The sequence below is a fragment of the Phocoena phocoena genome, chromosome 6 (assembly GCF_963924675.1).
Source record: "Phocoena phocoena chromosome 6, mPhoPho1.1, whole genome shotgun sequence".
NCBI lineage: Eukaryota > Metazoa > Chordata > Mammalia > Artiodactyla > Phocoenidae > Phocoena > Phocoena phocoena.
This window is the reverse complement of record NC_089224.1, coordinates 5446119-5463443: the sequence shown is the minus strand read 5'-3', so window position 1 is coordinate 5463443 and position 17325 is coordinate 5446119. Positions and strand designations below refer to the sequence as shown.

Sequence of the window (17325 nt, the reverse complement as noted above, 5' to 3'; positions counted from 1 at the left end):
AAGAAGATGTGGTACATATATACAATGGGATATTACTCAGCCATAAAAAGGAACAAAGTAGTGCCATTTGCAGAGATGTGGATGAACCCAGAGATTGTCATACAGAGTGAAGTAAGTCAGAGAAAAACAAATATCATACAGTATCACTTATATGTGGAATCTAGAAAAATGGTACAGGTGAACTTATTTGCAAAGTTCAAATAAGATGAATTTATTTTCAAAGCAGAAATAAAGTCACAGATATACAGGACAAACTTATGGTTACCAAGGGGGAAGGGGAGTGGATGAATTGAGAGATTGGGACTGACATATATACACTACTATGTTTAAAATAGATAACTAATGAGAACCTACTGTAGAGCACAGGGAACTCTACTCAGTGCTCTGTGGTGACCTAAATGGGAAGGAAATCTAAAAAAGAGGGGATATATGTATATGTATATGTATGACAGATTCACTTTGCTGTAAAGCAAGAAAGTAACCCAACATGGTAAAGCAACTAAACTCCAATAAAAATTAATTAAAAAAAGAAAAAAACAACTCTCCATTTTTCTCAAAGGTGGAAGCATCTTCACCATTTCCTCGTAACTCAACTACCTCCTTTCCCCCTATATTCCACCTGCCTATATAAAAACGATTACTTAAAATATCTGATATTTCAAAAATTATCAAATACGCCACAAAGATGTAACTGTCAAAACAAAACATAAACAACATCAATAAAAACACTAACAAAGACATTTGATAAAATACATCTGGTATAGTATGCTAATACACTTTTATAAAGATTATTGAGATCTCATCAGGAAGTAGTTTCTGGATTTTCATATTGTTAAGATATTTTCAGTGTTTATTAAGTAGGACAGATATTTGAAAACATAACTAAAACAATATAATTAAACATAAACAAATATAAAACATCAAACCACAGACCAGTGTGATGTACTTAAAGCAGTGCTTGGAAAGAAATTTAGAGTCCTAGATGCTTATTCTACAACAGAAGAAGGCTGAAATTAAGGAAGTATGAATCTAATTTTTTAATTTAGAAAAATATAGTAAAAGTCAAAGAAAAGAAGTAATAAATATGAATGTAAATCAATGAGAAAAACACAATAGATAAGATGAACTATGTCAAAAAGTGGTTTTTGACATAATAAAATTAACAATTTCCTAGTGTAATAAGTTAAGGAAAAATGACAAAAAAACAAGTAAATGATATTTGAAAGAAAAAGCAACATAAATTTAAGCATGACAGACATTACAAAACTTTAATAAGAGGATGTTATGAATAAATGTGTTAATAAATAGGAACATTTTAACCCAGGAGTGAAAAATCTTTGCTCCAAGAGAAGTCCAGTCCAGATAATCTTCACCCACAAGATGATCGTTAAGTATTAGTAAATAAATAATTCTAATATACCACAAGCAATTACAAAGTGTAGAAAGAAGAGAGGTATTAGTCGAGTCATTTTATGAAAGCATCATTACATTGTTACCAAAACTTGACAAGGATTCTATGAGAAAGAAAAATTCATGGCCAATGTTCACTCATGAGTAAAGATGTGAAATTGCTAAAATAGTAGCAAACTAAGTCCAGTAATAAAAAGTCAGACTTAGCCCGTAATTTCAGTTTGATTTATATTAGAAACCAATAGATAAAACATACTCAAAAACATAAAGGAGAAAATGTATCTTATTTCAATACGTGCAAACAAAAAAAATTTTGATTAAAATCAACATTCATCTAGGTGTAAAAAAAGTAAAACTCTCAGAAAGTCATATCCCGTGAGCCATGGCCGCTGAGCCTGCGCATCCGGAGCCTGTGCTCCGCAACGGGAGAGGCCACAACACTGAGAGGCCCGCATACCACAAAAAAAAAAAGATTGGCAAAACATTCCCAAGAAGAAAAGCAAAGAAAGCAGAATGAACTTTACCAGATATGAACAATTGTTATAAAGATACAGTACATAAGATATTATTTCATTAGCTCAAAGTTTTTCACTCACGGAACAGAACTGAGAAACCAGAGTGAGAACACACAAATATGGAAACTTTTTATAATAGAGTCAACACTGCTGATCGATGTGGGAAAAGATACATTTTCTAATAAATGGTGCTGTTGATTGGATATCTAACTAGGTAAAACCCAAATAAATATTGGGCCCCTACCTCACATGATATAAAAATGAAGATGAGCTGCATTTAAGACCTAAATGTAACAGGTAAAATTCTCAAGCTTAAAAAGACAATGTAGAACAGCAATTAAGCCTATCCTTTAAAAATTATTTGTAAATTTGACTAAAACAAAATTAAGAACTTCTACTCATTAGGCAATATATAGAGTTTTTAAAAAAATATACAAAATGTGGGGTAAGATATTTTCACCATGTACAACTGATGAAGGATATTATTCAAAAAAATTAAGAGCACTCTGTGGATCAATAAGAAAAATTAAGAAATCAAAAAACTGGAAATAGAAATGAATAGGACTTTTACCTAAGAGAAGGCACTAATGGACCACAAGCATAAATAAGAGATCAACTACATTAAAATTAGTTATATGCAAATTTATGTGACAATGAGTGATTATTTCACACCACAAAATAGAGAAAAATGAAAAATCAGACAGTAATATTAAGTGTTGACAGAATGCAGAGCAATGGGAATTCCACCCATTACTGATTGGAGTGAAATCAGCATATCAACTTTGAAAAACATTTGTCACGTACCACATAATATAACTGAAATGTGCATTCCTCAGACGTGCAAATTCTACTATAAATATGTACCCTAAGAAAATATTGTCTCTATCCCAGGACCATGCGCAAGAATACTTAGAGCAGCGTCATACATAACCCAAACCTGGGAACTCTCAGAATGTTTACAAAGTGGAAACCATTGTGGAAAATTAAACAACAGGGCATACACCCAGAGAAAACCATAATTCAAAAAGACACATGCACCCCGATGTTCATTGCAGCACTATTTACAATAGCCAGGTCACGGAAGCAACCTAAATGCCCATCAACAAACGAATGGATAAAGAAGATGTGGTACATATATACAATGGAATATAACTCAGCCATAAAAAGCAACGAAATTGGGTTATTTGTAGAGACGTTCATGGACCTAGTGACTGTCATACAGAGGGAAGAAAGTCAGAAAGAGGAAAACAAATATTGTATGTTAATGCATATTATGTGGAACCTAGAAAAATGGTACAGATGAACTGGTTTGCAAGGCAGAAACAGAGACACAGATGTAGAGAACAAATGTATGGACACCAATGGGGGAAAGTGGGGGTGGGTGTGGGGAGGATGGTGGTGGGGAAAAAAATAATCTTTTGAAGTCTTATAATTTCCATTTTGGAGTTCACCCATTTCATTAAAAGTTATCTGCTTTACTGGTAAAAACGATTTTATATTTAGTTCGGGTGAAGGGAGGGGACAGAATGGTACAATGAGACACTGTCATAATACATGTTTTTAAAAACCTAGGAGTTTAAAGATTTGAAAAGTTTATATAAAAAATAAAGAAAATTAAACAACAGTTACAAATCAACTAGAAGTGCACACACAAGAATGGATCTCAAAAATAATTTTGAATGAAAGAAGAAAGCCATACTATATGATTCAATGTTTAAAGTCCAAACATAGGAAAAATGCAACAATATTTGTTTAGACATAAGAAATTACAGAGAAAAGTAAGAGTGAACACAAATTTCAAGACTTGGAGGAGACAGAATAGTACCAATGACCCTTTTTCTTGGCCTGCTTATTGGGAACAGAGATGTTTATCTTATTTTGACTTTATAACTGCATGTGTGTTTGTGTGTGCATATTTTATTTAGGTTATATTCTACGGTATTTTTAAAAAATGATAAAGTATAGTCTATTGCACTTTTCATGTATCTTCCAGTGAATCATATACATACTAGCATTTAAAAGTATTTTAGTTGCACACAAAATTTGTACTTTAGGAAACTTGTTTTATCACCAATTTTCTTTGTAGGTCAATTTCCCTTGCCCTGAGCTCTGATGAGAAAATTAAAGGTACATTTTTCCAGGAGGCAGAAAGGGTAGTACGTAGCAGAAATAAATATGAAGTGTTGGATTTTATGTCCAAAACTCATTGGCACAAGCAAAGGATAGGCACACCAAATCAAGTGAAAGTAACATATATGGAAAAATAATTACAGTTATCATTGGTGGAGTTTATAATATGTGCAAATAATTGGCCAATTACTTTACAGTATCTTTAATTCTTATAGCAATTCTGCAAAGTAGAACATCAGACAAATTGACTTGCCACTTACACAGAAAAGCTAGGATATGAACCCAGGTGTGTCTCTCTCCCGTATGTTCTCTTGCCATTACTTCATTTTGCCCAAATGTTATCATTCGATGTCTGATAGTGGGGTGTAATGGAGCATAAGACGACCTTTCAATCTCTCTCTACAAATTATTGGCTGTTTGACCTTGGATAATATTTCATGAATTCTTAAGAACTCATTTCTTTTTCTTTCCTTTTTTCTTTTTACAAATTGGGGATTATAATAACTATCTATCAAAGTCATTGTGAAATTTAAATGAAATACATATGCAAAGCTCCTAGTACAAAACATCTATTTAATTATTATTATTTGTATTATTATTACTAACTTGTGGTTAAATCATGAGAACATCTCCCCAAACTTTCAGCATCTTGTGGTTAAAAAAAGAAACAGATGGTTGGATGGATACAGGGCTGATCAAGCAAATAGAGAAAAAAGATCAGAGGACTGGAAACCTAAGGATTCTGGTAAGGAGCTTGCCTTTGTCACTGTTCACGGAGTCATGCCAAGGTTGGAGGGATGATGTCATATGGAAGAGGCTGATGCTCTGAGGGACACGGAACATTCTTATGACAAGCAGCAGGGTAGGGGACAGTCTTATTTGGAGGAAAGGTATGAAAGAAGAAAATGGAAGACTCTAATTAAGTCAAGCACACCTGATCCAGAGCTGAGAACAACCAAAGCCCTGAACACTGTCATAACTACCTGAATATCTCACTCCTGTCTTCCTGGGGAGAGAAGTCAGGAGAAAGACTGGCCAGGAGAACCTCAGCCTGCGGCTACTCATGATTCTGCTGATTCGACCTGGGATGCACCATTTCCGTGTTGCTAAGATGTCTATACCAAACCATAGCTTCTCAATTTCTGTGATATCCTCACCATGACAAAACAAAACAAAACAAAACAAAAACAAACAAAAAACCCAACAGAGCTCCTTTGGTTGAATAATAGAATATGGACTTCCTATCATCAGTGAAAGTTATTACCTTCACTCGGTTATTACGTCTATACACTTCTGAATCCGTGTTTCCAACAACCTAAGTCCTCCTGGAAGGACATAATTTTTCCTGTTACTTTTCCAAGAAGTAAAATGTTTCCTTTATCCCTAGCCTAAGACTAGAATCTGCTATGCATAGCAGACCTACTGGATCCCACTGAACTGCCTGTTCGTTTGCCCAGGTATGGCCAACTTCAGGTCCCCGGCTCTTCTGATCCACCTGCAAAGTGTCTAGAACTGCAGTCCTCCTTCCATCCTTGGCCCAGCCAGGTAGATACACCACAGCCCTAAGGAGCGAATCTAGCTCAAGATAACATGTGTTCCAAGTCAAGTCTGGTGAATAAATCCAAGATAGCCCCAGAAATGACTGAAAGACACTCTGGAAGTATAAAGCACGGCAGATTTCTAAAACTCGAATGACCTCTGTTCAACTCATATTGTAAACGGTATTCATTATTTTTTTTTCTCTCTCTGAAATTTGAAATTGTTTTGGTTCTGCCCAGAGTTGACCTCCAATGTCCCCATGAAACCTACCTTACTGGGTGCAGAAGAAACACTAATGAGAGATCCTGTAAGTGACAAAGCAAAGTAGCACTTTGGGGTACACTGAACTCCATACCTGAGCGCATAGCCTCTTTCTGAATGCTCCCATAGTCATGCCAGTCCTTTCTTCTTAAACCATCTGTCCATGCATAGAATTGCCCATCTCCCAGGCCCAGTGGAAATGTCTGTGGAAAAGGAAAGCATTCAGAGCATAAAAAGGAGGTATTTCCTTTCGCATGGCAGGTAAACACAGCCACGCACATCACAGGCAATCAAAGAACACTCGAATAAGTGGTCTTCCCCAGTCTACTGAAAAGGAAGCTGTTGCTGGTGACCAGATGGACACACGTTTTAAAACCTTTCTCCGTTTTAAAAGAGCGAGCATGTGTTGCACACATCACCTACCATTTCCAATTTTATTTCATCCAGAGACGTTAATAATTTAGTGTACCACCTCGTCCGAGCATAAATGCCTAGCTGTTTTCACTTGCCCCAAGTGTAAATAGTAGTAGTATTGATTTTGTATCATGGAAATACTTTTGTTTGTGATTTGTACACTTTTACTTGTTTTCATCAAGTGTATTTGAACGGCCTGGTGACAATATTAGCAAGCATTTATTGAATGCTCACTGTGTCCCAGGTACCAAGTTGGATACTCTGTGTATAGAAGATCCTTCGGTCTTTATATAGTCTTCAGTTGTAAACCTTCATTTTTCTGCTAATTAATCAAAGGCCCAGAGAAGTAAAATAACTTGAAGGAAACCACAGGGGCCAAGTCAGGACTTGGACCAGTTCTATTAAGACCAACATTGTGGTCCTAACAAGTATTAAATAGTGCCTACCACCTAGATTTCTGTCAAATTATGGTGTGTGGTTATAGTTATAGTTGAAATTATCACAGAGTCAACAACTGTAGTCACAACATGTTTTATGCTTTAGTAAAATTCAATATATTCTAATGTCACCTTGAAAATTATTTGTGTGCATGGCTGAAGCTACTTCTCTCTTTATGGTATTTATTTTGGTCATAAACAAAAAATGTTTTGAATGAAATGTATTTTCACAATCTTAACAGTCAAAATAATGTAAAATAAATGTTTTCATATTCACATACCACACATCACATTTCCTTTTATTTGGTTCATTTTTGGAAATAAATAAAACATCAACAGAATAAAGAGAACACTTTTGAAAGTTTCAATTTAAAACAAAAGATGAGTAATTTCAGTGAGGAAATTTTACCCTAAGAGCCTTTCCAAGGCAAATAAAAGGTCTTACTTCTTATTTTAAAACAGTACAACTACTGTGCTTATGAAAATATTATCTACCTTGGATCCATCTTCATAGCTTATAAAGGATCCACTTGTTTTGAAAGAATAAAAATGGACTTAATATTAAAAAAGGTAGTTTAAATCAGAAGAAAGATTTTCCAGATCAGGTGACTGTTATCTGTATATATTTTTTTAAAAAATTGTTCATAATAGTGGTGAGTTCAGGAAAACAACAGAGGAATAAACAAAGGATGATAGTGAGTTTATATAAAATATTAAGAATAAAAAGGAAAAAAATTTAAAGGAAGATGACAAGAAAGAAAAGATGGAAAAATTAACAGAAAATATAAAAATAGAAGAAAATAGAATAAAACAATTTTGGGGTTATAATAGCAATACTAAAAAACCTCATGCATTTTTTTCTGATCAATATTGCTTTTCTAATTAGAAATTTTCCCAAACTCGGCTGTGAATGGGAAGTTTTAAATAACCAAATAACTTTAAAATACAAAACCCATGTTTTGTCTCAGCCATGCATTTCCAACGATCAGTGCTGAGCAATCGTAGAAATCGTACAGATTGAGATAATACCAATTTATAATAAACATCACCTTCAGATCAAAATAGATAATTTCAAAATAAACTTTGCCATGAAACCTGGAGATGTTCTTGTGTAAACTCTGAATATGCAAAGCTCTCTCTGATTACCTGTTGGTTCACAAGCCAGCCCCCTACTCCACCCCGAAACATGGAGGGCAAGGAGAGAGGAAGAGAGGCAGACCCTCCGGATGGGCAGGGGGTGGATTTAATATGCAGGGAACTTACACATGAGGCTTGTCCTGCAAGACAACTTGATCTCAGCATCCATATGGGTGCCCAGATGGTCTCAACATGACTTTACTCTCTCAAGTCTGCATCCTTGAAACTGGTTCCCACCTTGGGAATGGGTGGCGGATGTCCATTCCAAGGACAGGGGAAGGGTGAGGCGCCTCCCATCACTCAGGTCCACCTGGCAGATGGACCAGCTGCCATGACCTCCTGGTGACCTCCCCTCCAACACCCCACCCCTTTGAGACAGGCTCTTACAATCTCACATGACCTCACTTTTGCAGTGTGCCCTGAGCGGGTCTGCAAGGGGTCTTTTGAGCCTGGAGGTGGCTCCAGGTGGCCATCTGACTGCGTTGCAGGCAGAGACCTCTGCAGCAATACAGGTACAGGCAAGAGAAGACACAGTTCAAGATGATTCTCAAAACCATAACCATTTGTTTCCACCAAGAGCCCTGGGATTCGAACCACTGGTTTATGGAGTCCTCCAGGCTGGGGTCTGATCACGCAGGACTTTCTTCGTGTCCTCCTGTGATTGGTTAAAGATGACACATCAGACTCATCGGGTGTGAACACACAGCACTGTCTGGACGATCCTTCCTTGTGAGGCAGGGACAATGTCCAAGGCCATCCTGTCTGGGAGGACAGCCCTCCTCATTAGAGGCACTTCAGTGTTCAGTAAAGACAGCCTTGTTGGCTTCGTTCAAGGCTTGCTAGGTGAATGCAGTCGGGGCTTCTGTGTGAGTTATGATGTCCTGCAGCCGAAGGGCGGTTCCAGTGGGAAACAGAGCGTGCCCTCTGGCTCTTTAGGAACGTGGCCTGGTTGTGCATACCACACACACTGGCCAGGGGACGAGTACTATTAGCCATGAGGAGATAGACTGGGGGCCAGAGATGCCACACCAGGGCCCCAACTTCCCCTCACTCAAGGGTGCACCTTCCATCCCAGGTGTGGTGCGTTTCCACTGTCCCATCTGGCAGCAGGACAATGGGGTCCCAGTGGAGACTGAGTGGTTCCCCCTCACCCAGGGGTGTGAGGTAACCCACCCATCCCTGTGGGATATCCCATCGCAAGTCCCAGGAGCTGCACCTGTCCCAGGTGTGATGGGGCTTGGTGTTCTCAGCCCACAGCACGCTGACCCCCAAGGTTTCCACCATTTCTGTACCTTTACAGTACTGGGTGCTTTGGCAGGGGTCCCCAGTCTGGAATATGGGGCAACAGGCCCCACTGATTGGTTGCTCAAATGTATCAAAGCCGAAGTGGTAACTTAGTCCCCCTGGCTACGCTGTTTTACTTGTTAGTAATTTAATCTGCTGCTTTAACATTCCATTTTCTCCCTTCTATCAAGCCTGCTGCTTGTGAGTTATAGGAGAGAAGGAACCTCATCCGATACCATGTTATTTTACCAAGTCTTGTACATCATGACCTTTGAACATGACCCCTGATCGCTATCCGACGATGGCGTCCATACAGGGCATTCAGCTTCTCTAATTGCCTAATGGGTGAAAAACAATTGCCTGGTTTGAGTGGAAAAAGGGAAAGTTCGGGTTAAGCCAGACACAGTGTCCTCACAAGCTGAGGCATATTTAGAATGCTCGCTTGGACGGAGGGGACCGACATGATCAACTTGCCAATCCCTCAACTGTCGGAAACTCCTCCGCTGGATGGCCCCAGACTCCTTTGGCAGCCGCCCTGGGGTTGTTTAGAACACACAGGACATGCTGCTACTGCATGAACCAGTCACTGTATTTCAAGGGCAACTCGGCATCCTTGGGGACTGCCCAGGAAGGGGTGGATGGGGACACGTATAGGCACCGAGTGGCCCCTCTTTCTGTGCACCCCATCTGATGCATCTCCTGAAGGATCAGTTTTTAGGGCTCATACTGAGCTGGACCATCGCCTCCTGATGGCCTAGTGGGTCAGTACCTCACAGACCAGGATGTGGAAGACAGTGCCGACTGCCTCAGGCTCTTGCTGGTGAACATAAACGTCCCTCCACACGTCCTGAGCCCCCAAGGGCCTACTCACGATCATCCACCCCTAGGCTTGCCCTTGTCTACACCATCAGCTCAAGCCCTATAGAACAGCCCAGCTGTTGGGGCCAAGGGTTAACGGCCAGGGCTCAGGGGTGATGACCAACTCAGCAGGTCTGAGTCTAGCCCACCGGCTGCTGTAGTCCCTTCCAGTTTCCACCTAGATGGTGTCATTGTTGGGCTGAAGAGCAACTGAAGCCCCTGTGGTTGGGGTGCCCCGACTAGACCCATCTGTATGCCAGGCTTCAGCGGAAATTTCCCTACTTCCTCTCTACAGGCTGCAAGGACCGCCACAAAAATAGGGGAGGGGGCATTGGGAGGATCTACAGGCTCTACGGGGCCTAAGAGGACCCGCATTTCTAGAGACAGTGGACAGGCAGACAGGGGCTTCTCTGCTGCAGACAGGCTGCCACTTCGTCACCCTGGGAGTTTGCGGGGATCCAGGGAGCGTCTTCTCAACCCACCCCTTGATGGGCAGGGAAGCTACTACAACATGCTGTTTCCTCCTGGGATGCTCTACCTGGAGAAGCGTGAGGTAGACTGCCAGGGTCTTTTGCTCTCTGGAGGGCTACTTGGCTTCTGCCCCCTTCCAGAACTGGGACCAAAATCCTAGGAGAACTCTCCTGTTGTTCCTGCCACAGGGTCCTACCCATACTTCCGGGAGTCACAGATCCATCAAACTCAAATGGCAGCCCCGCTTGGGAGATGCGCGGAGCTTTTAATCTGCTTCCCTGGTATTTTGGCTTCTCAACGGCTGCTTGCTGCCCTGATCCACAGTCCCACACAGGCCTTTTCTTTACCAGGTAGTAAAACGGATGCATACAGTATGCCAGGTGGGGAATAAAAGCCCTCCCCAAGCCCCTACAAAGGCTGGCACCTCTTCCCGGGGTCAGATAGGTTGCACCTTCTCAAACACAGCTGCTGAGACAATGCATGTCTTACCCGAACAAGCAATTCCCAAACCGTCACTGCAGTGCCTTGAATTGTCTGTGGGTTCACTGCCCAGCCCCTCCCTCACAGGTGTTCTGGCAAAGTCTGCAGTGCGCTGAAGCAGAAGCTAGTCTTCACGTGTTAACACTGTATCATCAGTGGGTCGGGCCCATTTTACCGATGTGGGAAGGAAACAGGGACAGGTCTCGGGCTACCTCCCACCGTAAGCAGCTCTTTGTAGGAAACCGCCCTCAGCAGGAAGCCCCTTTTCTTGTCACTTTAGCAGAGCTGTATTGCAACTAAGTTTTCACCAGGCACCCCATGCTCTACTCATCTCCAGCCCAAACGCACTTTTCAAGTCTTTTGATCACACAATACTTTCATCTACAGAAAGAACGTACAAGTGTAGGCAAAGACGTGGAAATGAAGAATCAGTAATTAACAGGTGACTAGATCTCTTCCCTAGCATCTCCTCCCATAATGTCGCGAACAAACCGTGGGTGCAAGAGAACATCTAGAGGAAGATGACGAGGATTCCACGAGCCTGCACACAGCGGGGGACGGCGACGACACTGACCCCCCATCTCAGTGATTAACTGAGATTACTCCCCTCCATCCCTCTAAAACTTCCATGGCGAGCAGACTCTCAGAGGTGTTTTGGGGGGACACAGAGTTCACCACTTCCCCAGATTGTCGGCACTCTGATTAAAGACAACTTTCCCTTCTAGGAACACTTGTGAGTTTGATTTTGTAAGCGGCGAGCAATGGGACCCTATTCAACAACACCATGACCTGCCTGGGCTGTGCAGCAGCTTCCAGGCGGCCCTGGAAAGTTCCACTGCTGTCCCTCCCACGTGAAGGTAAACCGACCGCTTGACTCTGGCCAGGGGTGGACTGAAGAAAGCATTTGTTAAGTCCAGCTCAGCACGGCGCACTCCTAGGACCATGGCTAAGGCATCTTAGAGGGGGGCAGTGATGCGGCCCACCTTGCTCATTTCTCCTAGTGCAGCGTCATCCGCCAGGGGCCATCTGGCTTTTTTACTGGCCTTACGGGGCCGTGGAAAGCACTGCGGGCAGGGAGTATGATACCCACTCCGTGCAGTTCTTAGCTTCTCCTATTTGCTTAGGCTCCCAGGCAGTTGATGTGGCTCGACAGTTACCACGCTTCAAGGAGGGGTAGACTTACTGGTTCCCAGCTGTTTCCCCTCAGCACTGATGTGATTACCCTAACCTGAGGCCAATTTCACCATTAAGGGTTTGCAGAGTTTGACCTCCTGGGAGATCAACACTCAATTTGTTCTTTGGTATCGGAGAGATTAAAACTTTGTAATCTCGTGGAGAACGCCCAATTTGCACTGTCACAGGGACCTTCCTACCTTCCTGACACAACTGTCCTCTTTAACCATCAATTGTGCTGGAATAGAGCACATTCAGTTCCAGTAGCAACCAGAGCCCTCACCTGTTGTTTATTTCTGGGGACCAATGACTAGTGAGCTCAATGTGAGGCCTCTGATCACCCCCCGATGGCCCTCACCTGGAGGCGATCTTGGCCCTCGTCCTTTACTGTGGCAAGCATGGAGCCCAAATAGGGCTGTATCCCTGAGGCCTCTGCTGGAGCAGGTGGGCCGTCAGGGATGAGAGGGGCGGTGGGGCAAGTCTGAACTGCTGCTCAGGTTTTAAATGTTTCCACAGGCTGGTCTATCTTGTCAGGTGGGCCCCGGGCAGCACTGAGGTCAAACCACCTTTGCTTCTGGGTTATTTTCACTGTTGGAATAGCCTTGTGGCTTTTCAAGCTCGGTCTCTCTCGGGTCTTTCCCACAGCCTGTACCCATTCGCAGGATTTGCCCGTTTCCCCCAGATTAGCAATGGGCAATGGACTACCCAGCAGCATAAGTAACATGACTCACAGCTGAGCTCAGAGTGGACCTCTCGTCCCACAGCCGGCGCTGGGGCGGGCGGGAGTGTCTCGGCTTTCACTCCTGCAGTAAATGGGGCAGCCTTCCGAGACGGGGTAGTCGGCCTGTTTCATTTCCAACTACCTAAGAATCCGCTGCACCTCCTCTCTAGATTTCCAGGGTCCCAAGCCTCCCAACAGCTAGAATAAACCAACCTATGAGCACCTAGAACCCCCGGCGCCATGCAGGTGCTGCTGGAGGGCAGGGTGTGTGTGTGGGGGGGGGGGCGGGTAATGCTCATTTCCTCTGCCCGCCCCATCGCGTAGCCGCACTAACCTCTCCCGGATGCTTTCTCTGGCCTTTTGCTGGAACTCAGAAGCTGCATCAATAATCTCGGCGGTGGTATATTCTCCCCTCAGGAACGTTTCCCGAGCTGGGGGCTGCCCGCTGGCTGAGGCTGCCCTTGAGGTGCTTTTGCTGTCCTTTGTATGAGGGGTGGATGGCAAGGGGCTTTCATCCGTTCCACCGTCAATCACCAAAACGTCCTCGTCTTCATCCTCATCCACTTCCCAGGGGTCCCACCTCTTGGCGTCCCAACCAGGATGTCACAAGCGCTGGATCTTCATCCGCCGGCCTGCAGCCTCGTTTTGCAAACAGCCGACTTCAGTCCCCAGCTCAGCATGGCTCCCCCTCGCCTGCCGCCAGCAGAGCAGGGGACTCCGCGACTCCTCCTGGGGCCTCGGCCCTCCTTTCAGCCTCTAGTCGGCATCTGTGGAGCAGAGGTCAGCCCACTGAGGGGACCATTTCTCTCCCGTCTGGGAGGCTGGGCCCTACAGCAAGCAGTTCAGACAGCTGCCTTGGACCAGCTGGCGTCTTCTGGGCGTCCACAGCGTCCAACATTTAGGACACCACTCCTCCCACAGAGGGCGACGGCCAACTCGGGGTCTCCCCTGTGGGCATCTCCTTCTCAAGGCCCGCTTCTTGGAAGGCTCCCCAATTGTTAGTGCACAAGCCAGCCCCCTACACGGACGGCAAGGAGAGACCCACCGAGAAAGAGGCAGGCTCTCCAGATGGGCGGGGGCGCGTGTAACAAACAGAGAACTTACACAGCAGGCTTATCCCCAGCGGCCCCAAAACAAGCCACCATCTGCACTCACCCGCCCGGTGAGTCTCAGAAGTTTACCTAGAGGCCTTAAGGGGCTCGGTCACTATCCAATCAGGTGGTCCCCACGCCGCTTTGCTCTCTGAAGGCTGCGTTCCTGAAAAAGCTCCCGACGGCGAGAGTAGGCAGGGCACGCAGGGCGTGCATTCCCGGACACGGGAGGGGAGGAGCCTCTGGTTACCTGGTCCAAGCTTGGGGTTAATCAGAGGTCATGACCTCTCCCCGCCCTCCTCCAACAAGACCAGGCACATTCTATTTCCCTTCTTTTGATCTATGTAATGCTGAGAATCCGTAGCAGCTGGTTAATACAAGAGCAGGTTGACTCCAAGAGTTATCTTTGCTTTCTCCAGAAACCCCATGAAAATGGCAGTGAAGCACCAGAGGCATCAAGGAAGCAGACAGTGGAACTGACATGATCTTTTGGTAAATGGCTGAGAGTTACTGGGAGGGAAGTGTATTTTGTTCTTTGTTTGTTTTTGTTTTGCCAGTGAACTTCTAAAATATGTGAAATTGGAGGCATCAAGTGTTTGCGGGCGAGGTTACAGGTGAAAACAGTAAGATTGACATTGTTGCATAGGGTTGTTAGATGGTCCTGGGTTCCATCCCCCTTCCCAACAACGAGGTGATTTCTGAGGCCCACCCACCATGCTACCCCCCCGTGGAGGGCTGGAGTTTGAATGAGACAAGCATGTTTTCATGCTACTAAACACAGTTGAAAGGAGGACGCCACCGTGTAATGAAAACCAGTGTTCCACGTGAGTCTATACACTAAGTGTTGTTAACCACAGCTCACCAGCTCCCAGAAATCTGCCAGCCTGCCTCACACCTGTTAGACAAGAGAAGATAAATCCCTACAGGGGCAGGACACGAGTAAAGACGCAGATGTAGAGAATGGACTTGAGGACACGGGGACGGGGAAGGGTAAGCTGGGACGCAGTGAGAGAGTGGCATGGACATATATACACTACCAAATGTAAAATGGATACCTAGTGGGAAGCAGCCGCATAGCACAGGGAGATCAGCTCGGTGCTGTGTGATCACCTAGAGGGGTGGGATAGGGAGGGTGGGAGGGAGGGAGACGCAAGAGGGAGGGGATATGGGGATATATGTATATGTATAGCTGATTCACTTTGTTATAAAGCAGAAACTAACACACCATTGTAAAGCAACTATAGCCCAATAAAGATGTTTAAAAAAAAATGCCTACAGGAGAGTTGAGTCAAAAGCAAGGAACGGGTAGGGGCTCCTCAGTAACTACACTGGGATGTGTTTCCAAAACACAGAGTATCGTATTAGCATTTTCACCCCTCCACATACAACTAACAGGTAGCCAAGGATCGCCAGGCATTTGAGAGAACTTTTAACATAAAATCGGCAGCCGACATAAACAAAAGCTGTAATAAACTTGAAGGAAACTGAGGCAATGTAAGGCTCAGAAGAAAACTTCTGCCCCAAAATCAAAATTTAATTTCCTCAAAGAGCTTTAAGAAAAGGTTCTTTATAGAAAGAGAAATTTTTAAAAAGAGAAGTATTTAGGGACTAAAGAAGAGCTCTTGGAAAGTGAAAATGAGATAGCAGGACAGAGTATTTTACAGGCAATTGGAAAATGGTGGTCAAAGGAACCCTACTAAGAAATTTAAAATAGAAGAAAAAGAAGGAGGGAAAGGAGGAGAGGGAGGGGGAGGAAGGGGAAAAAAACAAGAGAGTCAGAGGCATAAAAATATGTTGAGGGGCTTCCCCGGTGGCACAGTGGTTAAGAATCCGCCTGCCAATGCAGGGGACAGAGGTTTGAGCCCTGGTCCAGGAAGATCCCACATGCCACGGAGCAACTAAGCCCGTGTGCCACAACTACTGAAGCCCATGCGCCTAGAGGCCGTGCTCCGCAACAAGGGAAGCCACCGCAGGGAGAAGCCCGCGCACCTCATCAAAGAGCAGCCCCCACTCGCCGCAACTAGAGAAAGCCCGCTCACAGCAACGAAGACCCAACGCAGCCAAAAATAAATAAATAAGTAAATAAATTTATTTCAAAAAAAGAGTATTTAAAAATATATATATATAAGTTGAAGAGAGGTAGCAAAATTGCAGCAAGCCTAGAGCTGATCCAGCCCTGAATGTACAAGGGGGGTGGAAAGCAGATCCAGAAAGGTCGTCTTTGTGGGGAAAAAAAAAGGGAATAGAAAAAACAAAGTTACTCTTTGCCTATTTATTAAACCTACCAAAGGAGAGTTACAGTTCTTCCAAAGAGGTCGGGATGAATTAATGATGCATATATAAAAATCTAAGCAAATGAAAAATGGGTCAATTAATAAGGCTAGAGGTTAAGAAAAAACAATGTACGAGAAGGAAAGTGTAATTATAGCACACTACTTGATTTAGGTATGAATATTCTTACCTAAATATTAGTTTAACTAAAATTGGTGCTATACCTATACTGGAAGTTGAGGGAAAGGGTGGAAAAAGTTAAAAAGACATCTTATCTAATAGAACAATAGATAAAGTCAAAATAAAAAACCAAAGAACAGTAATATACACATGCTGTCTACAAATACGGAAGCATATAATAGAATAAAGATTAAAAAATTGATGGGATTGCCCCTGGGTATCAGAAATTTCAAGTAGAGAGAAGCGGTCCAGGACATTTCTGGTTAGCATTATAGACTTCATATTACGACTACATTTTTAAAAATATTTTCAAATATTACAAAATATTTTCAAATATTTCAAATATTATAAATTGATTTGTATAAATAAATCTCAAATAAAATTTCTTAGACGTTCCTGGCGGTTACTGCTCCTGCAAGGTGGGTCGACATCATGAGGACATTTCATGACGTCAGAGGATTCAGGTTAAAGCAGATCATCAGGAACTGCTTTAATAACGGCTATCTGAGGATTTGCCCCACTAACGTCTCTTCTCATCTATATCTGTGCTACTCACACCAGCAAATCAGCATCACCTGGGAACTTGTTAGAACTACAATCCCCTGCTCCCAATTCATGCCTGTTAAATCAGACACTTTCACAGAGGCAGAGAAGTCTGTGTTTTAATAAGTTCTCCAGGTGATTTTGAGGCTTACTAAAATTTGAGAGCAACTAACCCATATGAATAGGAAGAAACACAATTGTCACATTAGGTAAAGATGTCATAAGTCTTAGCAATTTTTCTTCTATCTCTCTCCTCTTGTAAGGGAAACAAAAGCAGAAATAAAGAAATGGCCCTAATTAAACTTAAAAACTTTTGTACAGCCAAAGGAACCTTCTACACAATGAAAAGGCAAACTACCAAATAGGAGAAGATATTTGCAAATGAGATGACTGATAAGGGTTAATAACCA

The 17325-nt window shown here is 43.1% G+C and overlaps 1 protein-coding gene across 1 annotated transcript in view; it reads right to left on the bottom strand.

Moving 5' to 3' along the window:
* The window catches only part of GALNTL6 (polypeptide N-acetylgalactosaminyltransferase like 6), a 1146418-nt gene that overhangs the window by 751507 nt on the left and 377586 nt on the right, over nt 1-17325 (bottom strand). Inside the window, exon 2 of the mRNA XM_065878925.1 lies at nt 5950-6058. Coding sequence (XP_065734997.1) covers nt 5950-6058 — 109 coding nt within the window. The remainder of the gene's footprint in view (nt 1-5949; nt 6059-17325) is intronic.